The sequence below is a fragment of the Meriones unguiculatus genome, chromosome 3, assembly GCF_030254825.1.
Source record: "Meriones unguiculatus strain TT.TT164.6M chromosome 3, Bangor_MerUng_6.1, whole genome shotgun sequence".
NCBI classification, from domain to species: Eukaryota; Metazoa; Chordata; class Mammalia; order Rodentia; family Muridae; genus Meriones; species Meriones unguiculatus.
Window position 1 is genome coordinate 15,095,133 of NC_083351.1, and position 27,994 is coordinate 15,123,126.

Consider the following 27,994-nt stretch of genomic DNA (forward strand, 5'->3'; position numbering starts at 1 on the left):
AACGCCCCGAAAGAAAGCACTAATAGATTAGGGCATGTCTGTGTTTCCCAAGTGGTCTTTGTCATTCCGTGTGACTTCGGCAGAGGGCTGTCAGTCAGGAACTGATGGGTCTCACCCTCCCTGGTACTCACACTTGAGGCTGCCTTACAGAGGCCGCTCAGAGGGCCGAACCTTGCTGGGTCCTTCCCTTGGGATGTGAAGGTAAGAAAGAAGCAGGAAGCGAACCTCAACCACTGCCCGCTTGGGCGTGTGCCCTTAAAGGATGCTGGGAGCTCACCTGGGCCCGTTCACTTAACTCTCACCACAGCCCTGCGGCACGGGCACAGTGAGCCCTGATCTGCTCGGCGAGGGTAAGAAACCTGCCTGAGGCCACACAGCCAGGATGCCCAGCCCGCGGAGCTCTCGGAAGCATCGGTCTGTACGGCCCCTCTGAATCTCGGTGGCCGCCCAGTCCTGGAGATGGGGGAGGCAGAGAGGGAGAGACGTGTAAACTGAGTTGTCTACCGGCCCAGGAACTAGAAGCCTGCACGCGCGGTCCCCCGCGAGGCAGAGCTTGGGCAGGAGCGAGCGGGCGGGTGGCGGGTCCCGCGGGCGCCTTCCGGGACCTGCCCCGGGCCTGGGTGGCGAGGTCGCGCGGGTCCGGCGCGGTCCACGCGGGGCGCGGGGCCAACGCCCCCAGGCGCCAGCCGGGCCCGGGCGGGCGTGGGCACGTGCTGCCGGCGGGCGGCCGCGGTGCGGGCTCGGCGTCCCGCCCGCCCGGGCGCTGATTGGCTGCGCGCGGGGGCGGCCCCGCCCGGGGCGGCGGCGGGCGCGGGTGCCCGCGTGCGGCTGAGCCGCGTGTGCGCCGGGGCCGGGGTGCGGGAGAGGCAGGAGCGCGCTACGCGCGGCCGCCGGGCCGAGCCCGAGGAGCGCGGCGCCGCCCGGCCATGGCCCCCGCCCGGGCCCGCCTGTCCCCCGCTCTCTGGGTCGTCACGGCCGCGGCGGCCGCCACCTGCGTGGCCGCGGGGCGCGGCGAAGGTGAGCGGCGCGGCGGGGCGGGGGCGGGGACGGCGCTACCCCGGGGCGCAACTTCCCCTCGTCGACCCCAGCCGGCCTGGGCGCGGGATGGCACGGGCAGGGGCGCGGGGAGGACGCACGGGGGACCGAGAAGCGGACGCCGGGGACAAGGGAACGGGACTGGGCAGAGCCAGAAGAGGCATGGAGGAGAGAGGGGACGGAGAGAAGGCAAGAGATGGGGACCGAGGACGGACTGGCAGGCACCGGGCGGACGGGCAGATGCGAGAATGCAAGAATCGGGGACAAGGTTCGGAGGACCGAAGGAAAGGGGGCTGAAGACAGCGCTGAGCATCAGGCCAAGAACTGACAGGAGCCAGACAGAGAACAAGGGGTTAGGAAACACGGGGTGAGGGGTGTCTTGAGAGTGGGGTGGGGGCGTAGCTGACCAGGGGGAAGGGGTTTAACGGAGAGGCACCCGCTGGCAGGAGGTGCAGGGAGGAGCGGACTGGGAGAGACTGAGGCATGCTGCCCCAGAGAGCAGGGTCTGGGTCACAGCCAGCTGGCCCCTTCACTTTGGCCCCAGGAAGGTGGGAGGGGCACCGAGTCATCAGGGCCAAAGGGGTCTGGGAAGTGACTTCTGGGGGTGGGGTGGGGAAGGGATCCCCAGAGCTGAGACCAGCTCCGAGGCTGCCCACCCACACCCTTTCTTAGTCGCACTGGACACTGCAGTCGGTCCAACGGGTTCTGCCCCACACGCCCCAGCTCCTGTGGACTCTCCTTGGGATGCTGGGCCGAGGGGGCTGTCCAGGGCTAGAGCCAGTCTCACCAGGCAGGCTGGACTCACCGTGCCCACTGCTTCCAAGCAAGCGGGACTGGTGTGCTCGGAGAGCCCCTGGAATCGCAACACTTAGCACAGGGGTCCCACCCAGCCCACAGGTTCGGCCACACAGACCCAGGCTAGCAGAACCTCACACACATGGACAGCACCTGCCCCTTCATCATGCACACAGCAGTGTGACGGTTGTGCACACGCAGGCACAGGTATACGCACACGGAGAAATGTGTGTGTGGCACCCACGTATGCATGTAGCTGCCGCAGCACACGCAGGAAGAGACCTTGCATTCATGCCCAACGAAATGCGTGCACTTTGACACAGGGTAAATTACCATCCCCGAGGCAAGAGGAGCCGGAGCAGGGCCATTGCATCGTGGCTGAGGGACAGGTGGGCAGGGAAAGCTGGCCGGCTATCTGGTTCTGAGACATGTCTGAGAGAGGTATTCTGAGTGAGGAGGGAAGAGTCAGAGCTCAGGAGAACAGCGGCCTGAGAGAACAGTTCTCCCAGAGTGAGGCCAGTTCTCCCAGAGCTAGCACGCCCAGAGTGGCATGGGGTGGGTTGCAGTGGGTTGGGGGGGAGGGGTTGGAGGTGGTGTTCCTGGCCCAGGAAATTTTAAGGAGGTCCTCGGCAAGGCTCTGGGAGTCAGCTCTGCACCCAAAGTGCTTGCCTCGACTGTTCTGTGGAGGAGCCAGCACCTTCCAGAGTCACAGGCTGCAGGTCCCAGCGCCCCCATGGCACAATGACTTTTGAGCACGGCTGGAGAAAAGGCAGGCCTGGAGAGATGGGGGAAGCCTGTCTGCATGGGGGCTATGGCCAAGGCTAAGGCTCACAGCCATCTGATAACTTGCAGACTGCCCAGACAAGCAGGGGTGAGCCACGCATCTCAGATGGAGACCCGGGCCTGGTGTGCCTATGGAGCACCCAGGAAGCCTTTATGACGTGGCCTTTGCAGTGGAACAGGGCCAGAACCTGCTAGGGAGGCTCCTGGGACTCAGGGAAGAGGCAAGCTTCCCAGCTGGGGTCTAGCAGAGGCCACCGTGTCCAGGCTGGCTGGCGGCCCACGGCTCACAGTAGCCACTGGGCAGTCACGCACCTGCAGAGGTTCCCTGAGCCACGCTAGGCACCAGGTCCCTTATCACTCCCTAGGGCGGCTCACCCTCCACTTCGGGACGGTCTCTAAGGCGGTCTGCATGTCCTGCCCGATGTCCCCGGGCCACCCCGATTCTCCGGCCTCCCCATCACACACTGTGTCCTCGGGGAATGTGAATCAATTTAAGTATTAGTCTCGGCGAAATGGAATGGGGGAAGGTGACAGTACTGGAGAGAAAAGGAATCGCATAATGCCTTCCACGGTCGGGCGGGAGCCGCCAAGGAATTATCTGTGCTGTTCGGCCCCTGACGCAGCCTGTGTGGTCCGCAGAATGACCTGCACGGGTACCCCGAGGAGGACTGCCTCTGGGCATTTCCAGATTAGGAAACTGAGGCCCGAGGGATTCAGGGAGGAGCCTTGGAGTCCTGGTCTCCCTTTTCCAATAAGGGATGAGTCCAGAGGGGGAATCCATCTCACAGTCTGACAGGACAGGAAACCAGCCAGCTGCGTGACCAGGTCCAGTTTTCCCAGAGGCCTCAAACCGGGCCAGGCAGACCCAGTGCTGCCATTCTACCAGTCCCCATCAAACCTCCTGTTGGTGTGGGCTGTGCCTTGAGGTTCACCCCACTCTCCTCCATACCCCCACAGATGGAGATGTGAGCTGTAGAAGCTGGTGGTGGTCCGAAGGGAAAAGATGGGACAGGAGGGACAGAGAAGGGTCTAGAAGGAACAGGAACAAACAACCCCAGCCTCCTGCAGCCTGTTGTGAATCCGATAGAATTGACTTTTGACTTATCCGTGGATTATCTGGGGACTGGATGATGTGGTGGGACTTCCTGGGGACAGACAGCCCCAGAAGGTGGCCCTGGAGTCAGCATATCCAGAGGGAGCCTCCGTGGCAATGAATGTTTATTCAGGGTCCTCCAGTGTAGGGGCAGGTCTGAACCAGACTGTTTGGCGCCTGGAGAAGGGACCTCAGGCTTGAGCCCCACATGTGGGAAACTGGCTAATATGGGGACGCCCGTGGGAGCCCTTTCCCCATCCTTCCTCCTAGTGGGGCCCCACTGGTCTTGGGGGGGAAACTGCAGTACAGCCCCCTTCCCTCCCCCCAGCCAGCAGGAGGAAAGAGCTTGCCTGACCCACTTTTCTCTCTATTGCCTGAGAGCAAAGGAGGGAGGGAGACGGGAAGCCTTCTCTCTGCCTGTGCCCCTGGCATAGGGCTGGCTCAGGAGAGGGGACATCCCTCGGTGGACATTTGTTCCGGTTCTGATCCCACCCAGTCCCTGGGGATCCAGGAAGGAGTGCAGAGGCGCCGTCCCTGGTTCAGCCAGGCTCCCGACACTGGAGTGGGAGGGTGAAAGGAAGGAGATGAGTTTAAGAGCATCCTCACTCTACAGTTCCTGATGACACTTGTCTCCATCTTTGAGGGCCAGAGAGGGCCAAGTTGGAGCTATGCAAATCTCAAGCAGAAGGATACCCCACCTCCCTGTGGGGAATTTCGGAGAGGACCTGCTTTAACCATCTGTGGCCTGGCCAGGTCATATTCCACCCTGGTAGATGAAGCCCATGATGGTTGGCTAGGGAAGGAGACCCGTGGAAGAAAAATTAAAAATAAAAATAATAATAATAATAATAAAACATGGAAGGCTGTAGGTCTTGGTGCCAAAGGCCTCTGGTACAGCCATGACATAAAAAAGCAGGGCCCAGAGACAGGAAGGGACTTACTTTAGGACACATAGCAGGCACAGATAGTTGGGACTGGCGTCCTGTTCTCTGAGCAGGACACCTGTACTTGCCTGAATGAGTGAGCAGGTAAAGGGATATAAGGTGTGTCAACGGGCACTGGCCCCATGCTTTACAATAGCTTCCTTGCCCCCATCTGAACCCCCAGGTCTTTGTGACTCATTTCAAAGATGAAGAAGTTGAGTGGCAGGGCTGTGGTGTGACAAGGGCCCAGGGATGCCTGACCCCAAAGGTGGGCTCTTTTCCATGGGATTCTGCAGGGTTCCCCGGGTGGGCACGGGGCCTGACTTCGAACAGGCTGGCATTTGGGTCAGAACTCCTTTACCCCCTACCCAGACATCACTCGGAGACTCTGTCTCTCTGCTGTGTAGTAGCTGTCTGTGTGCTGGCCCTGCTAGCCACACCTGGGCTTCTAGGCAGGTTCTAGAACCTCTCCAGGACACGTCTTTCATTCCTAAAGTGGAAGTAATGCTGGCCACTTCTCTGGAATGTCATGAAACGCTCTCATAGGCAAGGTGGCATCTAAGAAGCCCCTGGCAGAGTTCAGTACACAGTAGGCGGCATCAGGAGGCAGCTCTCGCTCATCTGCCACTGACTTTAGTGGTCCAGCAGGCGCCAGGCTCCATCCTGGGGACACTGAGGCCGTGAAACCATATCTGAACTCAGGTAGAGGGTGGGACTTGGTGGGGTAACTGCCGTCACCGCCTCAGAGGGCACTGGGGGTGAACACCATCACACCCTTTCCCAGAGAAGGGAGCCAGGGCTTAGAGAGGTGAAGACAATAGAACCAGGGTGCCAGCCTGTGCCTGTGTCTGTATGACCCCCAGACACAGCTCTGTAATCCAGCTATTCCAGGAAGCCCAGGGCTTGAGCAGTCTGTGCCCCAGCAGTGACATGGCTGTTGGCTGAGGAGTTGAAGGGCGCCTGCAAGAAAGAGGCAGGACTTTCAGTCTTCAGACCAGATAGGCTAACAAGGACAAGCGTGCTGGGCTTCCCAGGACTGTGAGCTCCTGGGAAGGGGCGGCTAAGAGTGACCAGTGTGGCTGGCTCTGGTTGAGGAAATGGTCACAGGGGACCTAATGCCCTCTTGCCTTCTTTTTACAGTGAACTTGCTGGACACATCAACCATCCACGGAGACTGGGGCTGGCTCACGTATCCTGCTCACGGGGTGAGTGACGGAGTAGCGTTGCTTTTACTGAGATGCTGCAGTTCAGAGTCTCAGCGCCACACAGATCAAAAGGAAGCAAAGGTGCTGAGAAGTGAATTCATTCATTCAAGGACACACAGAAGTGGACACACTTCTCAGTAGTTTAGCTCACTGGGACCCTTGCAATCACAGGGCCAGCACTGACATGGGTCCCTGATTGCTCTCTGACCCTTGGTTTAAGGATCTTCATATCTGTGCCCTGAGCCTGCACATTCATGGCCTGCCAGGACCAGGTCCAGCATAGCTGGAACCATGGCAACAGAGAAATGAGCAACAAAGTTCTGCCAGGCTTGTCCCAATGATGAAAGTGGTACCAGGAGTTCAGGCCTGAGAAAGGGTCTCACTTTTTTACCTTGGGAGAGGTTTTCATCTTAGGAGGCAGGGTGATTCTCTGCTTTCTCTCTCTGGGGTCCCATCACAGGCAGTAGTGGGCTGTTACAGCCATCAGCTCCTGAGCACAGGATTATTGGTGCTGGCAGGGCCAAGCCTGAGTGCCATAATTCTCTGGGCCCAGGCCTATAGCCTCTACGGCCACCGCTTCTGAGGGCAGAGGCTGGGTACCTGAGAAGTGCTGCTCAGGGCGGCTGTCCTCAGGAAGGGGACAGCCCTGTGATGGGCCTTCCTCTGGGAGACTCCAGTCTCGGGCCTGGTCCACGCTGAGTGCCCTTCTGCTGGCTGAGCTTGCATTTCCCCTGCTTCTTGACTGCTAGGAAGGGGCGGCCCTGGCCCCAGGTGGGTTCTTGGCTGTCTTTGCTGCCCCAGATCCAGGGACTCAGCCATTAGGTTGATGAGAACCTGAATTTGGCTTGGGGAGGCTCACACCTGGTGGTGGAAGGCTCTGCTGCCTGCTAGGCAGCGTCGTCTCACATCTTTTGAGGTTTAGAAAATAACGATAAAAGCTTGTGTTCACATCGCCCTGGGAGCAGGTCCTCAGAGGATGCTAGCCCATTACACGGGTGAGACTGCTGAGGCTCAGTGCTATGGTGGTGAGCCCACTCAGCCCACTGCTGCCTGAGATGGGATCCCATAGAGGGAGAGCAGAGAGAGACTCGAAACTAGGGCTCTCTAAGCCTGGAGGCTACACGGAACCCATATGCATCCCCGGGTGCTGAGGGCTTCGTCTGACCCTGTGAGGAGCATGGGAGGATCCAGATTGTCTGCTGAGCCATGGATGTGCTCTATCTGCAGCCTGGGGTTGCCCCGAGAGAATGTGCTGCCGGCTCCAGATCTTGGAAGCGAGTCAGGGAGTGGCGCATGCTCCCTTCCAGGGGCTCTCTTTGATTCTCCTGCCCAGCAAGGAGAAGAGCCTTCGGGACTGGCTCGTGAGGCTCTGTCCAGCTCTCCCACTTTGCAGCTTGCTCAGCACTCCTCTGGGCTGCGCTTAGCATGAGAAGGGCTTTCTGGCTTGGGCAGAACCTAGCAGAAGCAGGAGTGCCCGGCTCCAAGATGCGGGAGCTCTGCCTTCTCCGACCGGTGGGACCGCTCAGGCCGCTCACCTCTTCATTTTATAACAAGATGATCACAGAGCATGCTCCGTGCACTTACACAGGGTGATGCATAGAAAGACCATTTGGCCAATGAGAAGCCAGAAGTTTCTGAGAGGTTAGGCTGCTGTGCTTAGGCCCAGACCTCATCCATGTGCTTAACCCGGCTGCACCTTCCTTCTGCCCCCACTGGGCTCTCCTGTATCCTGCCTGGCGATGAGCAGCTGCAGTGAACGGCGCCCCAGGGAAGGGGGCATATTACTATCTACATCTCCCTTGACCCTCACCATGCCTGGAGGAGCTGCAAGGAGCAGGCGTTCACAGATGAAACACGCAGTGTTCGGAGAAGGAACGTGACATGCCCTGGGCTGCACGGCTGCTTTGCTCTGTCCTGTTCCAGGAAGAGAGAAAGATGGGGGACAGCATGAGGGGTCAGCTGCAGAGGCAGCTTGGGTGGAAGTGGCCCTGAGCGGAGACCGGGCCGGCTCTGTCCTTGCATCTATTTCCAGGAACCCAGCCACACCAGGCATCTGCCCTCACTCTGGGGCTGGCAGGGCAGGGCCAGGCCATTGGCACCGGTGGGGACAGCTGGAGTGGACTCTGATCAAGCTGGTTAATTTATCTGGGCCCCTGGCAGGAAACAGACAGGGAGCATCTGGCAGGCTCTTTGGTGTTCCATTAATTGTGACAACGACTTTAGCCCCAGATGTGACACTGCTGCCTGGGGCGGGGGCTGCAGTGTGGAGCATGGAGCAGCAAGCATAAGGTCTTACAAGTGAGGCTGAACTTTCAGAAACCCCGCTCTGATGGTCCCGCAGGCATGCAGGCAGACCAGGGGTGCGCTGCCAGGGCAGCAGCGCACTCGTGCCCTGCTCGCTGGGTGCCTTCCTGTGCCAGGCCTGAGCTCAGCATTCTGCAGGCATTTTCTCCTGGCGTCCTCCCAGCCTAGCAGAGATAGGCCTGTCTCGGGGTGCTGGGGTGGAGACCACACCACGGGCAGAAACGAGGCCAGATGGACAGACTTGTGACAGGCAGGAAATGGGTTGGGACACTCAGGACCCCTGCTGTACCACACATAAAGCAAGCCTGACCCACAGATTAATGCAGTGTCAGGAGGAGGGGTCTTCAAGCTCCCCGCACGCCCAGTACCGAAGTAACAAGAGCCTTAGCTCCTCTAGAGCAGAGAGAGAGTCACAGATCTGGACGCAGCCATCTGTCCTCAGCCCAAGCAGTTCCGTGAGGTCCTCTGGACTCAGTCCTGTGCCTGCCCCTTGCCAGGGGCTAAGTAACAATGTGGGTGAGGGAACCCAGGCTCTTACCTCCCTGAACCTACGTAAAGCCCCTGTTTCACCCAGGATGTTGCTGGCACGTGCCACATCAGGAGGACTCGGGCGCTGATCTCTCTTGCACGAACATCCGAATTCCAGGTGCCCTGAACTGTCATTCTCCAGTGCTGTGCTCGGGGGCCAGGAACCCACTTTGTGTGCAGGGTCTCGATGGCTATGGTACTAGGGATAGAGATGGAACCCAGACCCTCAAGGATGAGAAGCAAGGGTTCTACCGCTGAGCCACATACACCCGCTTCTTTCTGACGTGGTAAAACAAATATAACATAGACTTTACCACCGTGACCACTTTTGCCATGCAGTTCCATGGCGTGGTACCCATTCCCATGGCCACGGAGCCATCCCATCACCACCTTCGAGGCACACCCATCTCTGAAACATCTGTTATCTTTGCAAGCCACTGGACAATAACACGATCCCCTCCCACGGCACCTAGAAGACGTCACTGTGTCCCATCTCTAGGGATCCGCCTGACCTGCATGCAGGTCTGGTGTAGGTGAGATGGATGAGGCAGCGCTGGTCCCTTTACTTGTGGCTTCTTTGGTTAGGCTCGCCCTCAGGACTCACCCGTGGGGCTGGGGAGGCGGCTCCGTGGGTAAGAGAACTTACTGTGTGAGCATGAAGACCCAAGCTAGAACTCCCCGCCACACACAGAAGAAAGCTGGGCGTGGTTAGGTGTGCATGGAACTCCAGCGCCGTGGTGGGGGTGGCGGCAGAGCGGGCAGGACAGAAGGATTCCTGGACCCATGGACCACCAGCTGAAAAGCAGTGAGGTCCAGCTTCAATGAGAGGCCCTATCTTAAGGGACTGTGATGGACAGTGGAGGCAAATGGCGCTCAGCATAGTCTGATCTCTCTCTGTGCACATGGGTGAGCACACACACACACACACACACACACACACACACACATGCACGTGCATGTTTTGGCATGGTATCAGACTCTCATTCCTTTTTAAGGCTGAATAATATTCCACTGTCTGTATGTGCTGTTTTCTCTTTGTCTGTTGGTAGGTAGGTGGATTTTTTTTTTTCCAGCCACTTGAGGTTTTTGTGTGTTTTCAGTGTGGGGGATCATACCCAGGGGGTGGTGCGTGCTGGGCAAGCGCTGGACCATGCTCACAGCATACCCGGCTGCTCATCCAAGCCAAGAGCATGGGGACACAGGCAGCTCGTCATGACGATGTACATTCAGAACAGCTGCTTTGTGTTGTCTGTCTTTGTTTTTTCTTTTTCTTTTCCTTTCTTTTCTTTCTTTCTTTTTTTTTTTTTTTTTTTTTTTTTTTTTGTGGCCCACACTAGCCACTTGCCAGAGCAGCTGCACAGTCTGCACACACACACCCCCGCCCCCCCCCCAGCGATGTACCAGGCTCCCGAGTCCTTCATGCCCTCGCTGGCTTCTTTTTTTGTTTAAGTATCTAACGTCTGTGTAGTAGGCTCTCACTGTGGGTTTGATTTATATTTCCCCAGTGGATAGCGATGTCGAGTGTCTTTTCTTGTGCTGTTTGGACATCTGTGTATCTTCTTTAGGGGAAAAAAATGTCTTTTCAAGTCCTTTGCTCCTCTTTTAATTGGACTTAGTTTTCTGTTGTTGGGCTGTATTTCTTTATTTGTTATGGATATTAATGTCGCGTCTGATATATGGTTGGCAGATTTGCCCTGCTTCCCGGCTGCCTTTCTTTCAGCTCTGTGGGGTTTACCTCTGTTTTCCTCACCCAGCTAGGGACGTAGCAGTGGTTAACTTTCCCCACAGCCTTGTTTTGGCCTGAGGGGGACCTAGGCCAGCTCTGGGGTCCCAAGCCGAGAAGAGCGGTGCAGAAGCTCATTCGGTAGAGTGCCTGCCGAGCACACACAAAGCCCTGAGCTCCATTCCCAGCACAGGGGAAGCAGAAATTCAAGGTTGGTTTTGACTTCACAGTGAGTTCGAGTCCAGCCTGAGCTACAAGAGACCCCGTCTCAAACAAACACTGAACCGGAAAGCAGCGGGGTAGAGTAACTAGTCCATCAGACAGTCATTCAGCGAGCAGCCACAGAGGCAGGGAGCTGGACAGGGATTTGAGGTGGGGTCCAGCCCAGGGCCACCACTTCTTACCCAGAGAGGTCCCTTTAGTAGCTTCCTGGGAAACTGGGCTCACCGATTCTCCAAGCAAGACCCTTCACCCCGATGATGACGGGAAAAGCCATGTAGGAACAGCAGTCAGAGCCTGGGTGGCAGCCAGGCCTGATTCTTCGTGGGCTCTGGCTCAGCCTTACCCCCTTGGTGGCCCACATCTGGCCTCGCCTCACATCTGTGAGTCCATAACACTTCCAGGGCATGTAACTTGAGGTTCATTTGCCAGTGCCTGGCCTTGGGCAGTGGTGACCACCGGCCTAGAAGGGCGTCCTCTCTGCTGTGTTTTTCCTGGCATCTGTTGCCGGGGGGTTGACGGGACGACAGCGGGCATGGCCTCCACCTGAGCAAACGTGTTCTCTTTGCCGCAGTGGGACTCCATCAACGAGGTGGACGAGTCCTTCCGGCCCATCCACACCTACCAAGTGTGCAACGTCATGAGTCCCAACCAGAACAACTGGCTGCGCACGAGCTGGGTGCCCCGGGACGGCGCCCGACGCGTCTACGCCGAGATCAAATTCACCCTGCGTGACTGCAACAGCATTCCGGGCGTGCTGGGCACCTGCAAGGAGACCTTCAACCTCCACTACCTGGAGTCTGACCGGGACCTGGGCGCCAGCACGCAGGAGAGCCAGTTCCTCAAGATCGACACCATCGCGGCCGACGAGAGCTTCACCGGCGCCGACCTGGGCGTGCGGAGGCTGAAGCTGAACACGGAGGTGCGTGGCGTGGGGCCCCTCAGCAAGCGCGGCTTCTACCTGGCCTTCCAGGATATAGGCGCCTGCCTCGCCATCCTCTCCCTCCGAATCTACTACAAGAAGTGTCCCGCCATGGTGCGCAACCTGGCGGCCTTCTCGGAGGCAGTGACCGGGGCCGACTCGTCCTCGCTGGTAGAGGTGCGAGGCCAGTGCGTGCGGCACTCGGAGGAGCGTGACACGCCCAAGATGTACTGCAGCGCCGAGGGCGAGTGGCTGGTGCCCATCGGCAAGTGCGTGTGCAGTGCGGGCTACGAGGAGCGGCGCGATGCCTGTATGGGTGAGTGGACCCCAAGGCTGGCTGGGCTGCAGGTGGCTCCATGTGGGCAGGGCTGCCCGTGTGCAAGCCGTCATCGCCGGCCATCTGGCTCTCTGTCAGCAGATGCGCGGGGCAGCTGGGGGCCGGGGAACAGCCAGGTGGCCCGTCCCGTGGCCGATGTCAAAGGGGCCTGTGTGATGGGGTAATGCTCTCAGGCATGTCCCTGGGTTAGGGAACGACACTGCGGTTCCGGGGGCTTCACACGAGTGAGCACACCTCCCCCAGAGGGCTATCAACCCACGCAGTCCCCATCCCCACCCAGTGAAGCAGGGGCTGTCATTGTCCTGGTTTTGAAGATGCTCAGAGAGGAGAAGCAGCTTGCCCAAGGTCACACAGCCTGGCGGTAGCAAAGCTAGGACCTGGACTCTCTCTCCAGACTCTAAGCTGAAAAATTGCCAGTGTGGAGTGGAGGAAGGTAGAACCAGGGTTCTGAGTCAGGGCTCAGAGGGAGGGGGCATTGCCAAGGCGTGCCGGCAGGACCATCCAAGGAGGACAGGCTTGGCTGGCCTTGTCACATGGTCCCAGACTCAGGCTGCCTGTGTTTGGGGGGCCTTCTGGGGACAGCTGAGCACCCAGGTGTACCAACATGAGGCACAATTGACAAGGGAGACCCAGGCACTGTGCTGCATGTAGGAGTGTGCGGGTGTGGGTGTGTGTGCATTTGTGAGTGTGCATGTTCATAATGTGGTCTGTGGCCCCATGTGGGGCCCCTGCAGTCTGGCATGCTGAGAACAAGTTGCCTCGGGGAGTTCCGTGGGCACCAGCTGGGGTACCAGCTGGCGCGGGGCTCGGCCTGTTTTCCCTCTGTCCTTGGATCTCCTAGGGGCTGGACACATGGCCCCTCTGCCATCAGGGCACAGGCAGGCTTGGCTATGAGAACCTTGGTTCTGGCTTCAAAGGGTCCAGGAAGGTCCTTGTTGTGTAGAAGCCTTGGAGACTGGAGCCTGTCCTCAGACATCTTCTGCAAACCGGGAGAATACCCTGCCTCTGTGACAGCTCTCCCAGCGTTTGTCATCTTTAATAAACACCCTCAACCCTTTAGGCCAGCCGTTCTTCTGTTGAGCATCTGTGTGCTCAGGGCGCAGAGGGCAGGGCTGGAGGCCCTCGACTTTGGGAATCCTTCTAAGTGAGGCACCGCACTCCGTTTGCAGATGGGGCAAACTGAGGCCCTCTGGCATGAATAGCAAAGTGGATCAGCTCCCAGGCTACCCAGCCCCCAAGCCAAGGACTCTTCCTCCCCCCACAGAACCCTCCTGTCACAGTCAGGCTACTAGTGATAGGTACAGCCATGCCATACTGTCACTGGCTGCTGACACCTGCCCAGGGCTGCCTCGGCTGCTGGCTCTCGGTGCCCCAGCTCTCCAAACGAGGCAGTAAGTCCCACGTGCACCAAGACACGCTGGCCTGAGGGAAAGACTAGGAAGTTCCCTTTTTGGCAGAGGTGGGAAACGGGGCAGGGCAGGGTGCTTAGTGAGAATTCCTCTGAGACGGGGAGAGGCCAAGGCCAAGCTCACTGCCTGCTGCTGCCAGCCCATTAATAAAAAATAACAAAGACACGCAGGGCAGGGTGAGAGAACTGCAGTGTGTTTTGAGTTTTACATTTAAATCATAATGCAACATAATTACGCTAGTTGCAAGATAATTACAGGTTTTATAAAAAATATCAGTTCACAATGCACTGCAGGCAGAGAGATGGGGAGGGGCTGCGGGTCTGAGTCCCATGTGGGGGGACAGTCCCCAGCCCTGCTGGTGGCATCTGTGACTGTCTAAGTCACCACATCTGGAAGGAGCCACATGGATTCCAAACTGAGACCTTCTCAGAGGGACCCAGGCCAGCACCCTTGCCTGGGTCTCCCTCTCTGTCCGGAGACCGTAGACTCTGCCATGTCGTTTGGCTCCTCCGGTGACTCAGTGAGATTTCTTTCCGGCTTCGGAAACGCATGGGGGAAATGTCAGAGCCATACAAAGCTGGCCCAGTTTACCACTGAAACAAAGAGGTCCAGAGAGGCAAACTTCCTGGCCCAGAGACACACAGCGAGGAATGGTAGGTTAGGCCTTCAGTCTCTGGTATCCCCTGAGTGGGAAGCTGCCAGCTAGTCAGCGACTCAGTGGCCTCCTTAGTCACTTGCCTGCACTCCTCCCCTCCCCCCGGCCCCTCCAGCGTGCCTCAGAAACCCCACAGTCTGAAATCCTACAGTCCCGGTTGCTGTCCTTCCCGTCACCTGGATGCGAATGTAAATCACTCTCGGGGGCCCTAATCATCTTTCTATAAATATCAGAGGCTCATTCGGAGGGGAGCGGGGACGGCGACCAGCTCTTTTGCCTTCCTGCCTGTGTTTAAAATCTGATTTAGAATTAATTTCCTTTGGTCGACCACGGGCGGGCACCTTATTTGTCAAATCTCAGGCTTCATGCAGGGGGAGCAGAGAGGTGGCCGAGGCTGCAGGCAGCTGCCGGCCTGACAGGCAGCCTGGGCAAGGTGCCCTCGGCGGGGCACCAGCCTCTCCTGGCCCACAGCCTGCAGCTCCGGCCCTCGACCACTCCGGAAGCCCCCTGGGTCACGGGGCAGGACCAGGCCGCAGCCCGGAGCGCCTCCATCTGTCCCAGCCACTAATTCGTAGCCTAGCCTCCCTGAGGCCTGGTGATTAGTATTCTTATTAAAGATGATTTTATTTTCGAGGCGTGGATTAATCTGGCCTCGACACGTGATAGCCATATTGGGTATTAGCGGAGCAGGAGGGAACTATCGACTGGTGAGCCACAGGAAGACACAGCTCCCTCTAAGCTCCTTGTGCTGTGAGCAGAGCCAGATAGAGGCCCCGCTGGAGGGTCCCCCGGACTGGCTCTGCCTCACCCCTGGCCTGAGACTCTGAGGTTAAAGGCTGCAACTCTCTGAGGGTGTTTCCTCTTCTGCCAAAGGGTTTTGTGGGCTGGGGTAGGATGCAGTGACAGAGGGCTTGCCCAGCCTGTGCAAGGCCCAGGTTCGATCCCAGGCATGCACACAGACAGATCCATTCCCACAGGTGAAACATTGTGCTACAGTATGACTAATGCCCATTGCCTCTAGTTAAAGCAACCAGAGCCGGGCACTGCCAGATGCCGATGCTCATGTGACCCTCACTGCAGCCCCAAACAGGCACTATTGCTGTCCCCGTTTTACAAGTGAGGAAACTAGGACCCAATGGTGTACCCTGAGTGAGGGGTTAGGGTTAACCCCGAGTGAGGGGTTATGCCAGAAAGAGACCTAGTCAATCCCTCTGCTCGCCTTTCCCTACTGTGAGCTGTTGACAGCCAAGGACTTTCAGAGATAGCTGTCACATTGCGCTCCCTTCGTGCTGTGCCGCACCACGACGGCCCCAGAGAATTGCTTGTCTGTCCCTGTTGCTCCAGAGGCTCCCCGGGCAGAGCCAGCGCCTCTGATCTAGTCGGTGGTGGGGGGAATGGAAGGGAACGGGTAAAGGGGAACAGCACACAGATCTGGAGATGCCAGCACACAGGGCTCTGCCCACCACAGTGAGGGCACTGTTGCTCAGCACAACTGCAGGCCCTGCTGACAGTGCCGCCTCAGAAGGAGCCTACACCTGAGACGCACCCCAAGACAGGCCTCTGCGCTCTAACCCCAAATGGAATCAAGCCTGGGCCTTCTCGGGGTCCCTTAGAGGGGGGCAGGTGCTTCAGAGCAAAAGCGTATAGTCTTTCCACCTACCCACCGCTGAGCCCCTCCTGGTGCTGCCATCCTGTGCCCTCGAAGCCATCTGAGGGCTGTCCTTTCCCCTGGCTCACTCTCTCCCTCGAGCCTGCTGAATTTTAGAAATTTGCTTAGCTTTAGCTTGTATAATAAAGAGATCCGACTGGCATCCACAGGCGCTGTGCTCTGAAATGACATTCTTAAATAAAACTTCTCCTGGGGACCGGCTTTTCCAGAATGGGATTTAGCTTGGAGAGAATCCAGTGAGTCTGAGGCTATCCCCAGTGACAGGACTTCCGCCATGGCAGAGCGGGAAGCAGCCTGTCTGGGTGGCACTAGTTCTGCCTGACCCTCCAGAGGGGTCACACAGCACCCGCTCCGGAACAGACTGATCCTTATCTCCCAAGGATCTGCCCGTGAAGACCTCCCAATGCAGGAGGAGAGAGTGAGTGGGGACGAGAGATACAGGGACGGGTACGGTCATTTCTGTGTGTTACATGGAGAGGGCCAGCAATGCTGGAGTCAATCCAGAAAGAGGGGTTCAGCCCATGGACAGGAAAGAAAAGGTACCCTGGGGGAGAAAGCCAAATATGTGTGCAAAGGCCCTGAGGCCAGTAGCCTGTGAGGAATGGCTGGAGGTCAGTCTGAGGATGAGAGGCTGAGGTAGACCTCAGCCTGGCAGAGAAGGTGTGTGTGTGTGTGTGTGTGTGTGTGTGTGTATGTGTGTGTGTGTGCAGCAGCGTTTTTATTTGGAACTCCAAGGAGTGGGCAGGCTGGCAGAGATCCCTGTCTGATTTGTTCTTACCCCATCCTTGGGACAGGGGCTTCTGCAACTGTCCTCGGTGACTGTCTCTTTCTCCCGAGTATGACTTGGCCGTATTTGCCTGCATCTCCTTCCCCAGCATGGTGACCCTGGAAAGTGGGCTGTGCAGTTCAATTCATGGCTGTGTCCCCTGGGTCTGAAAAGGGCCTGGTCCTGGGTCTTTCTCCTGAGTGATCTAGCCAGCAACTGACTACGAGAAGGCAGGTGGGGCTGGAGGTCTGGTTTGAGGCTGCCGCTGTCTCTCAGATGAGGTGGATCAGGTGACAGGCTCAGCAGGAGTAAGAGGAGACCAGCCACCAACAAACACAGAGGCGTGTCTCAGGGTTGGGGAACTGGGGAACTTGTGAAGCATGAAGCATGAGACCCCGGCCATAGACTTTGATTCCTTGGGGTCTGTTGTGGGGCCCAGGAGCTGGCTGTGATAGGAGAGGGTCCCTGTTTGTCCAGGCTTAAGACCAGGTCATGTGCACATCTTTTCTTTCTTGTCCACCTTCCTCCTCTCCCTCCTCTCAAGTCGCACAGTCGTGGTGACAAGCACCTGATCTTTGATTCGCAGCTGCTTGGACCCCATTGGAAATCTGAGGCTGAGGAGGGTGGGTGATTTAGGGAGCTCAGTTGTGTCACTTTGGGGTGTCCACGCTGGGATGGGAACTCATATCAAGGTCCTAGCTCAGCTCCATGCAACCTTGTGGAAGGCAGATGCCCTCTCTGCACTCGGTGCCCCCCATTGTTGTTGGGGTAACAGCATTGTGTTACAGAGTGGATGCCCTGGTCCTCCAGGACCCATCACACACACACACACACACACACACACACACACACACAGACTCAGAGGGAGCCCCACCCTGGAGCTCTCTGCTGGGCACCCAGCTTGCCTGTAGCTGTCTTCTCCTCCACAGCCTGTGAGCTGGGCTTCTACAAGTCGGCCCCTGGGGACCAGCTGTGTGCCCGATGCCCACCCCACAGCCATTCTGCCACTCCTGCGGCCCAGACCTGTCGTTGTGACCTCAGCTACTACCGCGCGGCCTTGGACCCACCATCAGCAGCCTGCACCCGTGAGTACTGCCTCACAGCTCTCCTGGTAGGATGCTGGGGTTCAGGAGCTAGGTGTTTTGTGTTTCCCCGCCTTCTCTTCAGGGACACCCAGGAAGCTCCTTTCCTCCTCCCCTCAGCCTTTCAGGCATGCCTCCTGCCTGGAGAGGGTGTGGTTCTGTGTGAATATGTTTCATGTCCCCGAAGGGACTCTGATGGATGCAGAACACTCTTGGCACTGCTGTTCTTTCTTGGCCTTGGCCCTTAACCTCCATTGGCCTGGGACTCAGCATTCGCCAACCCCTGCTCTCACTGCCTGATACAGAGGAGCCTGAGTGATTCTACCTTGAAGCTGCTGCCTAGATCCTTCCTTTCCTGTTCCTCTCCTCCCCACCCAGCCCCAGGCTCCCTGCCCAGGCAGGTCAGTCCCTGGATGCCATACAAACACATGCCAGTCATTTCTCCTCAGTGGGTCCTGCCCAGACTTGAGCATTGTCCTCATATGGGACCTGCTAGGGCAGAAAGAATTCCTTCTCGTTTGAGGCGAGCCCAGCTCCTGGTCCCAGGCATGTGCCTACATCTGGCTAAGCTGTAGCTTCTCCCCTGTCCGAGCCCATGAAACAGGGCCTAAAGCTACCGGCTGGCTTAAGCCTGTAAGTCAGGGCTTTTGCTGTCTTATGCCTTTGACTTGGAAAGTCTGCATACTTCAAGAGCCTTGAGAACCCTTCAAGAACGGTTCTGAGAACATGTCCTTCCCGTCTCTCAAAGCCAAGATTCCCAGCCTAGAATTATGAGCCCTGAGGTCCTCTACCTGACTACTCAACCCCTCTGAAACTTCTACCCAGGTCCACGATCAGCCCAAGTGAAGGGGCCATCAGCCTCTCTCTCTCTCCAGAGTCTGTGCTAGCCAGCCTGCGCCTATATCCCAGGGCTGAAGCAGGGGTACGTGGTACCCCACAGCCTGAAGGCTCCATGGCAGGCTTTCTGCGCCACAGAGTGCCCACTGGCATTTTTTATTAGCACAAGAATGGAAGGGTGGGGGCTGGCAGACATGACTGAGCAGTTTACACATCGCATGTGTGTTGTGGGCACCCCAAAACTAGGCAGCGCCGCTCCAGATGTAGGAACACACACTGTGGCCCTATGATATGGAAACTCAGGCTGCTGTCTCAGACGCTGAGACAGCCTTCGCCCTGGCATCTTCCAGAGGATTGAATAGATGTGACTTCCTAGTTAAGAGGCCCCAGATACAATGGGGATCCCGGGCCAACTCCACCCCAACTTGTTACTCTCTGCCCTCAGGGCCACCCTCAGCGCCAGTGAACCTCATCTCCAGCGTGAATGGAACATCCGTGACCCTGGAGTGGGCCCCTCCCCTGGACCCAGGCGGCCGCAGTGACATCACCTACAACGCCGTGTGCCGCCGCTGCCCCTGGGCCCTGAGCCACTGTGAGGCTTGTGGGAGTGGGACCCGCTTTGTCCCGCAGCAGACGAGCCTGGCACAGGCCAGCTTGCTGGTGGCCAACCTGCTGGCCCACACGAACTACTCCTTCTGGATCGAGGCGGTCAACGGTGTGTCCAACCTGAGCCCCGAGCCCCGTAGTGCTGCTGTGGTCAACATCACCACGAACCAGGCAGGTACGCGGAGCAGCCCCAAGGAGCCCCATTTCCCCACCCCCGAACCATTGTTTCTCTTGGCTCTTCCTTTCCACCAGGACCTGAGCAGGGGACCTCTTTGTAGGAAAGCAGAACTCACCCTGTGAGTGGCAGTACCCCAGAAAGCACAGAGGCAGCCTTCACTTGCAGGGCATAAGCCTGGAGTCTAGCACTTTCCCTGCCTCTGTCTCTGCTTTTTCTCTCGTGCAATGGAAGCTGCAGCACCTGCCTTCCATACTGGGAAGTCTTAGAAAGAAGGGAGAGCTCTCAGTCCAGCAGCTGCCAGGAAAGCCTCACTCTAGCCCAAGCCTTGAACCCACAGCAAGCCTTCTGCTTTAGCCTCCCGAGGGCTGGGATGACAGAGGTGTACCGTCATCCCCAGTTTGTGCAGGGCTGAGTATCGAACCCAGTGCTTCACACGTGCCAGGCAAACACCCTACCGTGCCCTTAACCCTAAATGTCATCACTTCAGTGACTATTTCCAGAGCCATGTGGTATGGCCATATTGGAACTATGGCCATTCACATATTTCTGGTCATTTGAACTGAGTTCAGACCCTGGTGGTTCTTTCTTTCCAAACTCAGGGGGAGAGTCCTGCCTGTCGATTGGCAGCTTGCTCCTAAGAGCAGCCAGGGGCAGCTTTCTATGACTAGTCACCCTGGAGCCCCCTAGTCACCTAGGACCCCTTGCTCCTCCCCCACCATCTCCTCCCTAGCATACATAGGCATGGCTCAGAAATCCCTGTCACCATGTAGAGAGTAGAGGTCAGGAGACCCAGATGAGCAGCCCCCTGGAGAGTCCAGCAGCCGTCCTTCCAATGGTCCGGTGGCATCTATCTAGGACACACACCCTTTCTCCCCAGCTCCCCACCCTCCTGTCTAGCAGTTTCAGGAGCAACAGACCTGTGCACGAGTGAGTTCACAGTCCTGCCCCGCCACTTGTCTGCAGGAGCATGAAGGCTTGTGGCTGTCTGGACCAGGTTGGGAGAAGAGCTGAGAAGTCAGCAGTGTCTGGACAGCACCCACTTTAGAGAGACACACAACTACCCACTCACAGCCCACCCCCCACCCCAGGTCTCATGCGCTGTCCCTGTGGACAGTCCTCTCCCACAAGGCTCTCCTCACAGAGCTACCTCAACTGCACCTGCCGATCTTTTTCCCACCTTGGCACCATGGCTACATGCATCGGGTACCTGTCCCTGTCTTGTGCCCCTGCCATCATCTGCCTGCCAGCCCTGATCTCCTTAGAGCAGCTGCCTCAGGCAGCCATAAGTGACTTAGCCGGTCCTGGCTGGTGAGAAAGAAAGCCAGCGCAGAGCTGTGAGCTCCCAAACCTGACTCCTGCATTTCTGGTCCTTCCAACTATCCCTGTATGGGCCTCCTGACTTTTCAGAGTCTCTAGCAGCAGCAGCGTCTATTGGGCACCAACTGTATGCAGTTACTACCTTCCAAGAGGGCCCAGGCTTGCCGGGGCAACAGGTCACCTAGACATAGGAAGAAATGGCCAGTCAGGGTCTCACTCTGCAGTCCAGGATGGCCTTGACTTCACGCTGGTTCTGTTGCCTCCACCCTGAGAGTTGGGGCTACAGGTGGGAGCCATCATGTCCTGCTTTTGTAGTTTGGCCTTGGATATGGCTATATGCATCCTTTGAGCAGACTCAGGAGAGCACAGAGCACCTGCGGGTAAAGGCAGGGGTGGGGCAAGGTGTCTTCTATGACCGAAGAACCGCTGAACACACAAGCCTGCTCAGCTCCTACAGCTGTCCACAGCTGCCCCAGCTAGGACGTAAGCCCAGAATCCTTCCTCAGGCATACCTGAGCCCCTGCTATACCCAGACCTGTGCTCAGGGTGGCGGGCCTGGGGGACACCCAGGACCTAGACACAGCTGCCCCGAGGACTGATCCAGAAGGCAGCCAGCTTCCCTTTAGGGCACGGGGCTGCTGATTGACTTGGTGTAGAAGCAAGAGGGTCACCAAGCTGAGCCTGGGATCCCAGAGGGGTCTGGGAAAGACTGGGCAGGGGCCTGGGCAAGGCCCATGCCAGGCCTGATGGGTAGCTGCCGCCCCAGCCCCATCCCAGGTGGTGGTGATCCGGCAGGAGCGGGCTGGGCAGACCAGCGTGTCGCTGCTGTGGCAGGAGCCAGAGCAGCCCAACGGCATCATACTGGAATACGAGATCAAGTACTACGAGAAGGTTTGCGAAGGTTCCCGAAGGTGGGTGGGCGGGGAGCCGACGGGTGGCCGCGGGCAGTGAGGAGGGCCTCAGGGCCCCCATGGCCTCACTGGCCTTGCCTTCTTCGGGCAGGATAAGGAGATGCAAAGCTACTCTACCCTCAAGGCCGTCACCACCCGCGCCACCGTGTCAGGCCTCAAACCAGGCACTCGCTACGTGTTCCAGGTCCGTGCCCGCACCTCAGCAGGCTGTGGCCGCTTCAGCCAGGCCATGGAGGTGGAGACTGGGAAACCCCGTGAGTACAAGGAGGGGGAGGGCTGGGGGAGCCACAGTGCTGAGGCCAGGAGGAGAGCGAGCAGGGGAAAGCCTGTGGCTATACGGGGCTGGGCCCACAGGACTCCGCTCTTAGTTCCCCTCCCTGAGGGGCTACAGCAGGCAGTGCTGCCATTTGCAGGCCTCTCCTGAACGAGAGAGAGGCCTCTTCCAGCTGACCTTACGGGTGTCCCAGGGATATCTCTCAGAAGCTCACACTCTCCACAGTCTCTGGGACCCACAACGTCCATACCACTAGGGGTCTTTTTGGAAATTCTAGTTCCCAGGCCAGTGCCCTAAATGAGAAACTCTCAGAAGGGACCCAGCAGTTAAAGGTTTGCTCAAACTCCAGGTTGGGAGACACCCGCTTAGAGGCTTCTCTCTTTGCCTCCCCCTGGCTCCAGCCAGCCAGCCAGCCTCCCACACTGCTGGACAGAGTAAGTGTCCACCTGTGTCCACTCCCTTGCCGCCCATGTGTCCCAAGTATTTACAGGTCACCGTGAGACCGAGGGGAGCAATCCTGTTCTTTCCATTCCATTTATCACGCGGCCTCCAGTGAAGAGTTCTCAGAGCCGCTGGTAGGCTGCAGATAGTGCCAGGCCCTACCTTTCAGGGCTGAGAAGAGGGTCCCCTGAGGCTAGCCCTCAGCACACTGGCGGTGCTGCGAGATTGACAAGTAGCACGGGTGGTTTTCAGCTCTTCTTTGTTTGGGTCAAAGGGGCAAGTGACTGTCGCCAGCACACACAGCTTGCACCGGTCCTCAAAACCAGCCGCTTCCGCAGCGGGAGGCCGGCCAACCGGGCAGCCTAGCTGCAGCGACTCCAAGCCCAGGGTAGGGTGGGGTGGGAACAGAGCTGGCTGGTGGCTGCAAAGGGCCAGGCCTTCCTACAGGGCCCCGCTACGACACTCGGACCATCGTCTGGATCTGCCTGACACTCATCACTGGCCTGGTGGTGCTCCTCCTGCTTCTCATCTGCAAGAAGAGGTAGGCGCTCCTCTGCCCTACCCCAGCCATGCCCAGCTACTACTCAGCCACGCCCAGCGGCACCTTAGCCGCAAGCTGGCCCCAATCAGCATTAATAGACTGTAACTGTTTTTTGGCTGTTGGGGCTACCATGGGCCGAGCTCTGAGTCTAAAAACAAGGACCCTCCCCTGCAGACTTAATGAGGAACAAGAGCCAATCTGTTGGGAGAGGGGGACCCAGATTCACCTTCTGACTGGGTCTGGGCTGACCTGGCCCCAGCAGGGTGGTGACTGCCTCACCCTCCACCCCATATAGGCACTGCGGCTACAGCAAGGCCTTCCAGGACTCAGATGAGGAGAAGATGCATTATCAGAACGGGCAGGGTGAGTGGGCAGCCTGGCTCGGCAGGGCCAGTGCAGGCCTGGCAGGTCCAATGCAGGGCCTAGAGGCTGAGGCTAGCTGTTAGAGACCACCCCCACTTGCTGCCCGACAGCCCCCTGGAGGATGCCAAAGGAAAGGCACAGCCATGTCCTCTTGCACCTATGTGATTTCCCTGGTGGGGGTTCGTGCTGTCTTGGATGATAGCCCTGCTACAGAGAGCTTCCCAGGATCCTGTCGAGACTCTGGGAAGTAGGGGAGACATGGGGGGACCTACCGTGTCCCATCACTGTACCCATTAACGTCGGTCAGAACGCTCCTTCCCACAAGGCTCAACACAGCCCTGGAATTGAAGCCATTTTCTAGTGAAGGCAAAGCTGACACCTGTGAACTCTTTTTCTTTAGCACCCTAAGAGCAATTTTTAAGGTCCCAGAGACTCTGGTGGGGGAGGGGGTGACGGAGAACAACATACATGTCAGAATTAACCAGGGATCCAAAGACAGAGCCACGCCATAGGCTTCATTGTGGGGTCCCTGCCGTTTAGCGCCATATCTGGGGATTCCCAGAGATACCCTATGCCCCCTAGAAAACTTAGGGAGAGGAAACTTTCTCCTTTCCTTATTGAGGGCCCTTCTCCTTGACTCCTCAGCACCCCCACCTGTCTTCTTGCCCTTGAATCACCCGCCGGGGAAGTTCCCAGAAACCCAGTTCACTGCTGAGCCCCACACCTATGAGGAGCCAGGTCGGGCAGGCCGCAGCTTCACCCGAGAGATAGAGGCCTCCAGGATCCACATCGAGAAGATCATAGGCTCTGGTGAGCCCCAGAGGCTGGGAGGGACGGGGTGGCCTGGGTGGGGGGACCCTGGCCAGAAGGGGATGGAGTGGGGACCCCGGAGCCCCTGGTGCTGGAGGCTTGGAGAGAGTGGGCCCTCGTGGGGGATGGGTCCCACTGATGTTTGTTCCTTCTGGGCCCCACAGGAGAGTCGGGAGAAGTGTGCTATGGGCGCCTGCAGATGCCAGGCCAGCGGGACCTGCCTGTGGCCATCAAGGCCCTCAAAGCTGGCTACACGGAGAGACAGCGACAGGACTTCCTGAGCGAGGCGGCCATCATGGGTCAATTTGATCACCCTAACATCATCCGCCTTGAGGGGGTTGTCACCCGTGGTAAGCACCAGATGAGGGTAGCTCCCCTTATGGGACACTCCTGTCCAGACAGGGATCAGGCTTATCCCCGGGGCCATCCTGACCCTGTCACTATGTCTCCTATCCCTAGGTGACCCTAGAGCACCCAGAGCCCAGGACCCCAGTGGGACCCTAAAACCTGACCTGACCCTTGGGTGGGCATATGTTCTTAGGGACCCCTGATCAGCAGCCCTGGCCACCCACACACCAGACCTGCACCTCCCCTTCCCCGTTCAGGCCGCCTGGCAATGATTGTGACCGAGTACATGGAAAATGGCTCTCTGGATGCCTTCCTCAGGGTATGTCTGTTCCCGTTAGGGGAGGGGCGCATGTCCATCACTGCCGCCCACACGGGTGGGGTATGTTCGCTTGCTGTTCACACATGGAGGTTCAGCCTGTCTGCTGAGAGTTCATAAGCAGATCCCTCATCCCACTCAAGCTTGCTTCTCATGTACGTGGGGAAGGGGCAGGTAGGAGGGGACTCTTAAGGGCTAGGTGGCCCCAGCACAAAGGTCCCACTGTTGTAAGGGCCCCTACTGCCCCACCCCAAGCTAAGGGATGCCATGGCCCGTGCCACCTGCACCACCAGCTGGGAGGAGGGGGCTACATTTCCAGCTCCCACTTCTGGGTATTCACTGGGGCCTGGCAGGCCTGGAGCTTAACACTTCTGGGTGTCCATTTCCCCAGGAAAGATGCTTCCAGGAACCTAAGCAGTCAGACACTTCACTCTGCCCACTGCAGAGTCACATCCGGTCTCTAGGGCACAGGGGAGGTTTCCCGGCCCTGGGCCAGGCACTGTCTCAAAAGCTCAACCCCGCTCCGTGTCCCCTTGCAGACCCATGACGGGCAGTTCACCATCGTCCAGCTGGTGGGCATGCTCAGAGGGGTGGGCGCTGGCATGCGCTACCTCTCAGACCTGGGCTACATCCACCGAGACCTGGCCGCCCGCAATGTCCTGGTAGATGGCCGTCTGGTGTGCAAGGTGTCGGACTTTGGGCTCTCAAGAGCTCTGGAGGACGACCCCGAAGCCGCCTACACCACCGCGGTGCGTTGCCAACGCCCTCTCGTGGGCAGGGGGTATAGGCAATTACCTCAAAGCTTAGCGGGCAGTCAGCCATGTTTTACGGTAACTGAGTGCTCTCAGGGTTCTTCACGCTTGTCTTGCTTATTCTTGTAGTGGCTCATGGAGGTGGGTTCCCCTGGAACACAGGTCCTTGGATGGTGGGATGGGAAGCAAGACTCTGCCTTGGGACAAGCCCGGCCAGCCCCTCAACATTTTCGTATCCATCCCAGGGAGGGAAGATCCCTATTCGATGGACCGCGCCCGAGGCCATTGCCTTCCGCACTTTCTCCTCAGCCAGCGACGTGTGGAGCTTTGGCGTGGTCATGTGGGAGGTGCTGGCCTATGGTGAACGGCCCTACTGGAACATGACCAACCAGGACGTGAGTCTGGGGCCCAGGGCTGGGACACAGATGTGGGTCCTCACCAGGGAGCCAAGCCTGAGTCCAGGGCTGTGTCCCACCAGGTCATCAGCTCAGTGGAGGAGGGTTACAGGCTTCCGGCGCCCATGGGCTGCCCGCGTGCCCTGCACCAACTCATGCTGGACTGCTGGCACAAGGACCGTGCCCAGCGGCCTCGCTTCTCTCATGTCGTGAGTGTTCTGGATGCCCTGATCCACAGCCCCGAGAGCCTCAGGGCCACAGCCACAGTGAGCAGGTAACTTGAGCCCTGCACCAGCCCCACTGCCCCCTCCCCAGAGTCTGGCTTTGCAGGTCCTCTACCTCATGTAGGGCTGAGGTAGCAGGGAGAGGGTGTCCAGAACCCTGGCAGGCTACTCACGGAACTCTCTGCTTCCAGGTGCCCACCCCCTGCCTTTGCCAGGAGCTGCTTTGACCTCCGAGGGGGCGGTAGTGGCAGCGGGGACCTCACCGTCGGGGATTGGCTGGACTCCATTCGAATGGGCCGGTACCGAGACCACTTTGCAGCCGGTGGCTACTCCTCCCTTGGCATGGTGCTCCGCATGAACGCCCAGTGAGTGGCAGGGCGGGTAAAGGGATGCGGGGCAGGGGAGAGCAGTGTGCTCAGCTCCCGGACTCCTCAGGCCGAACTGGTGGCCCTCCCTCGCTTCCTCCACAGGGATGTGCGTGCCCTCGGCATCACCCTCATGGGCCACCAGAAGAAGATCCTTGGAAGCATCCAGACCATGAAGGCCCAGCTGAGCAGCACTCAGGGGCCGCGCCGCCACCTCTAACTCATAGTCCCTTGGCCCTGGTCGGACCAGCTGTCAGGGGCTCCTCGGGGGCTCCCTGACAATCAGGGCAGCTCCAGGGATCTGCCACAGGACCTCAAGTTACAGGGACGAGTTACCTGGGAAAGGTCCTTGGTGCTCCAGGTGGAGAGGTCACCTGACCTCTGGAGGCGTGGGACCTTGCGGCTTCCAGAGCCTGGGGCCTCCAGCACCAGACACAAGCCAAGAGTGGCATCGTTCACCTCCCTGTGTGTGCATGCATGCATGTAGGTGATGGTGAGGGTGTCCTGGCAGCTGGTGGAAACAGTATGAGATGGTGTCTCTGCTCCCTGTCAGGCCCCAGCACAGCTCTGTGCAGGTTACCACGCGTGTGCTTATCTACCAGGGCAGGAACCACACGTGTGTGACCGAAGCAGATAAGACGTCATGAATGAGGAGGCGTGACAGAGTGTGAGCAGGGGATCCGAGCTGACGCTGCCCCGTCCCCAGTACCTGTGGGGATCAGACAGAGGCTCACAACTACTGCCCTCCAGTGCTCAGAGACTGGAGCCCCGGCTGCTTCCGAACCACACCAGCACCAGGCCCACCGTCGAGCCTGGGTGAGCCCACCACGGCTATCACCACGGCTATATCTCAGGACCAGGCCTCCTTCCTACTTGGGGGACCACCTGCAGCCTCTGCCTGGCTCCTCCTGCTGCTCAACAGGAAAACAGGGTTCCTGGCCAGTCCCTCTGGCCACCTTCCATAGAGGGTCCCAGCAGAGTGTGGGACGCCCTCGGGGCGGCTTGGCTGCCTGGCCGTCCACTCTCATTGGCTGTGATGCCTCTTTCCAACTTCTCACTGCCCACCCCTGCCACCCCTGCCCATGCTGGGAACAGGAGCATGGGGCCGACTCAAAGCCCCAAACCCCCTCCTATACCAGGTGGGGATGCCCAGAGAAGGGGATGCCTTGTGTGAGGTCACATGACAACCAAATTTCAGAGTTGGGGCCCTCTTCCTTCCAGCCGTGGTCTGTTCTTCTCACGCTCCCCTCCCCCCAGACAGCGAGGATGGGAGGGGCCTGGGAAGCTCACCACCCACAGGCTGACACCCCACCCCCGTTACGGCCCACCAGGGTATGTAAATATCTTTTTTTCTACCATGTCAGAATATTTTTTTTCCTCACTCCTGACAATGCAAAAATGGTCTTTAAAGCACATACAAAGCACCCCGGGTGAGAACGCCCCATCCTGGGGAAGGTGGGGCCCAAGGAACCCTAGCCCAGAGGAAAGGGCGGCCCCCTCCCCTGCCCAGCCCTGCCCATAGCCAGCACAGCACCCCGCGAGACACCAGCACTGAGCCCTCTCCCTTCTGCAATAATTCGGGGGCCTCAGCCCCACCCAGGTGCCGCGGCCAGCTCCTGCGCTTCTATATATTATAGTACTATGTAGCCGAGCTGCCCTTCCTTCCTATGGAAGTGGGAAACATGGTCAGGACACAAGGGGTGAGGACACCCCGTCTTCCACCCCACCCCACCCACCCAGTGTCTGGGCTTAGGATCCTCAGGCAAGGCCCCTGGGGTGGGTCCCCCTGGGGGGTTCTGGGGGCTCTCTGTGGCTCCCATCCTGAGTCTGGAGGTTACCTGTGATGAGAATAAATTCTGTCTCATCTT

At 58.5% G+C, this 27,994-nt stretch overlaps 1 protein-coding gene across 2 annotated transcripts; it reads left to right on the forward strand.

Moving 5' to 3' along the window:
* The first annotated feature begins 830 nt into the window (after nt 1-830).
* On the forward strand, nt 831-27,994 carry Epha8 (EPH receptor A8). Of its 2 annotated transcripts, XM_060379276.1 has the most exons (17): nt 831-1,017; nt 5,770-5,834; nt 11,183-11,846; nt 17,296-17,451; nt 18,731-19,066; nt 21,153-21,277; nt 21,389-21,551; nt 22,460-22,553; nt 22,849-22,916; nt 23,562-23,726; nt 23,891-24,076; nt 24,332-24,393; nt 24,930-25,139; nt 25,388-25,537; nt 25,621-25,811; nt 25,953-26,126; nt 26,232-27,994. In XM_060379276.1, the coding sequence occupies exons 1-17, from the start codon at nt 927-929 to the stop codon at nt 26,344-26,346; spliced, it is 3,015 nt and encodes a 1,004-aa protein (XP_060235259.1). In that variant the 5' UTR covers nt 831-926; the 3' UTR covers nt 26,347-27,994. The 2 variants fall into 2 exon arrangements, with proteins under 2 accessions (XP_060235259.1, XP_060235260.1); XM_060379277.1 differs by lacking the exons at nt 25,388-25,537; nt 25,621-25,811; nt 25,953-26,126; nt 26,232-27,994 and having other exon boundaries at nt 833-1,017; nt 24,268-24,393; nt 24,930-25,067.

Coding starts and splice junctions, on each gene's coding strand:
- Epha8 (XM_060379276.1), top strand. CDS start 927: ATGGCCCCCGCCCGGGCCCGCCTGTCCCCCGCTCTCTGGGTCGTCACG. Junction 23,727..23,890: donor CGAGAAGATCATAGGCTCTG/GTGAGCCCCAGA, acceptor TGGGCCCCACAG/GAGAGTCGGGAGAAGTGTGC. Junction 25,538..25,620: donor GGAACATGACCAACCAGGAC/GTGAGTCTGGGG, acceptor GTGTCCCACCAG/GTCATCAGCTCAGTGGAGGA.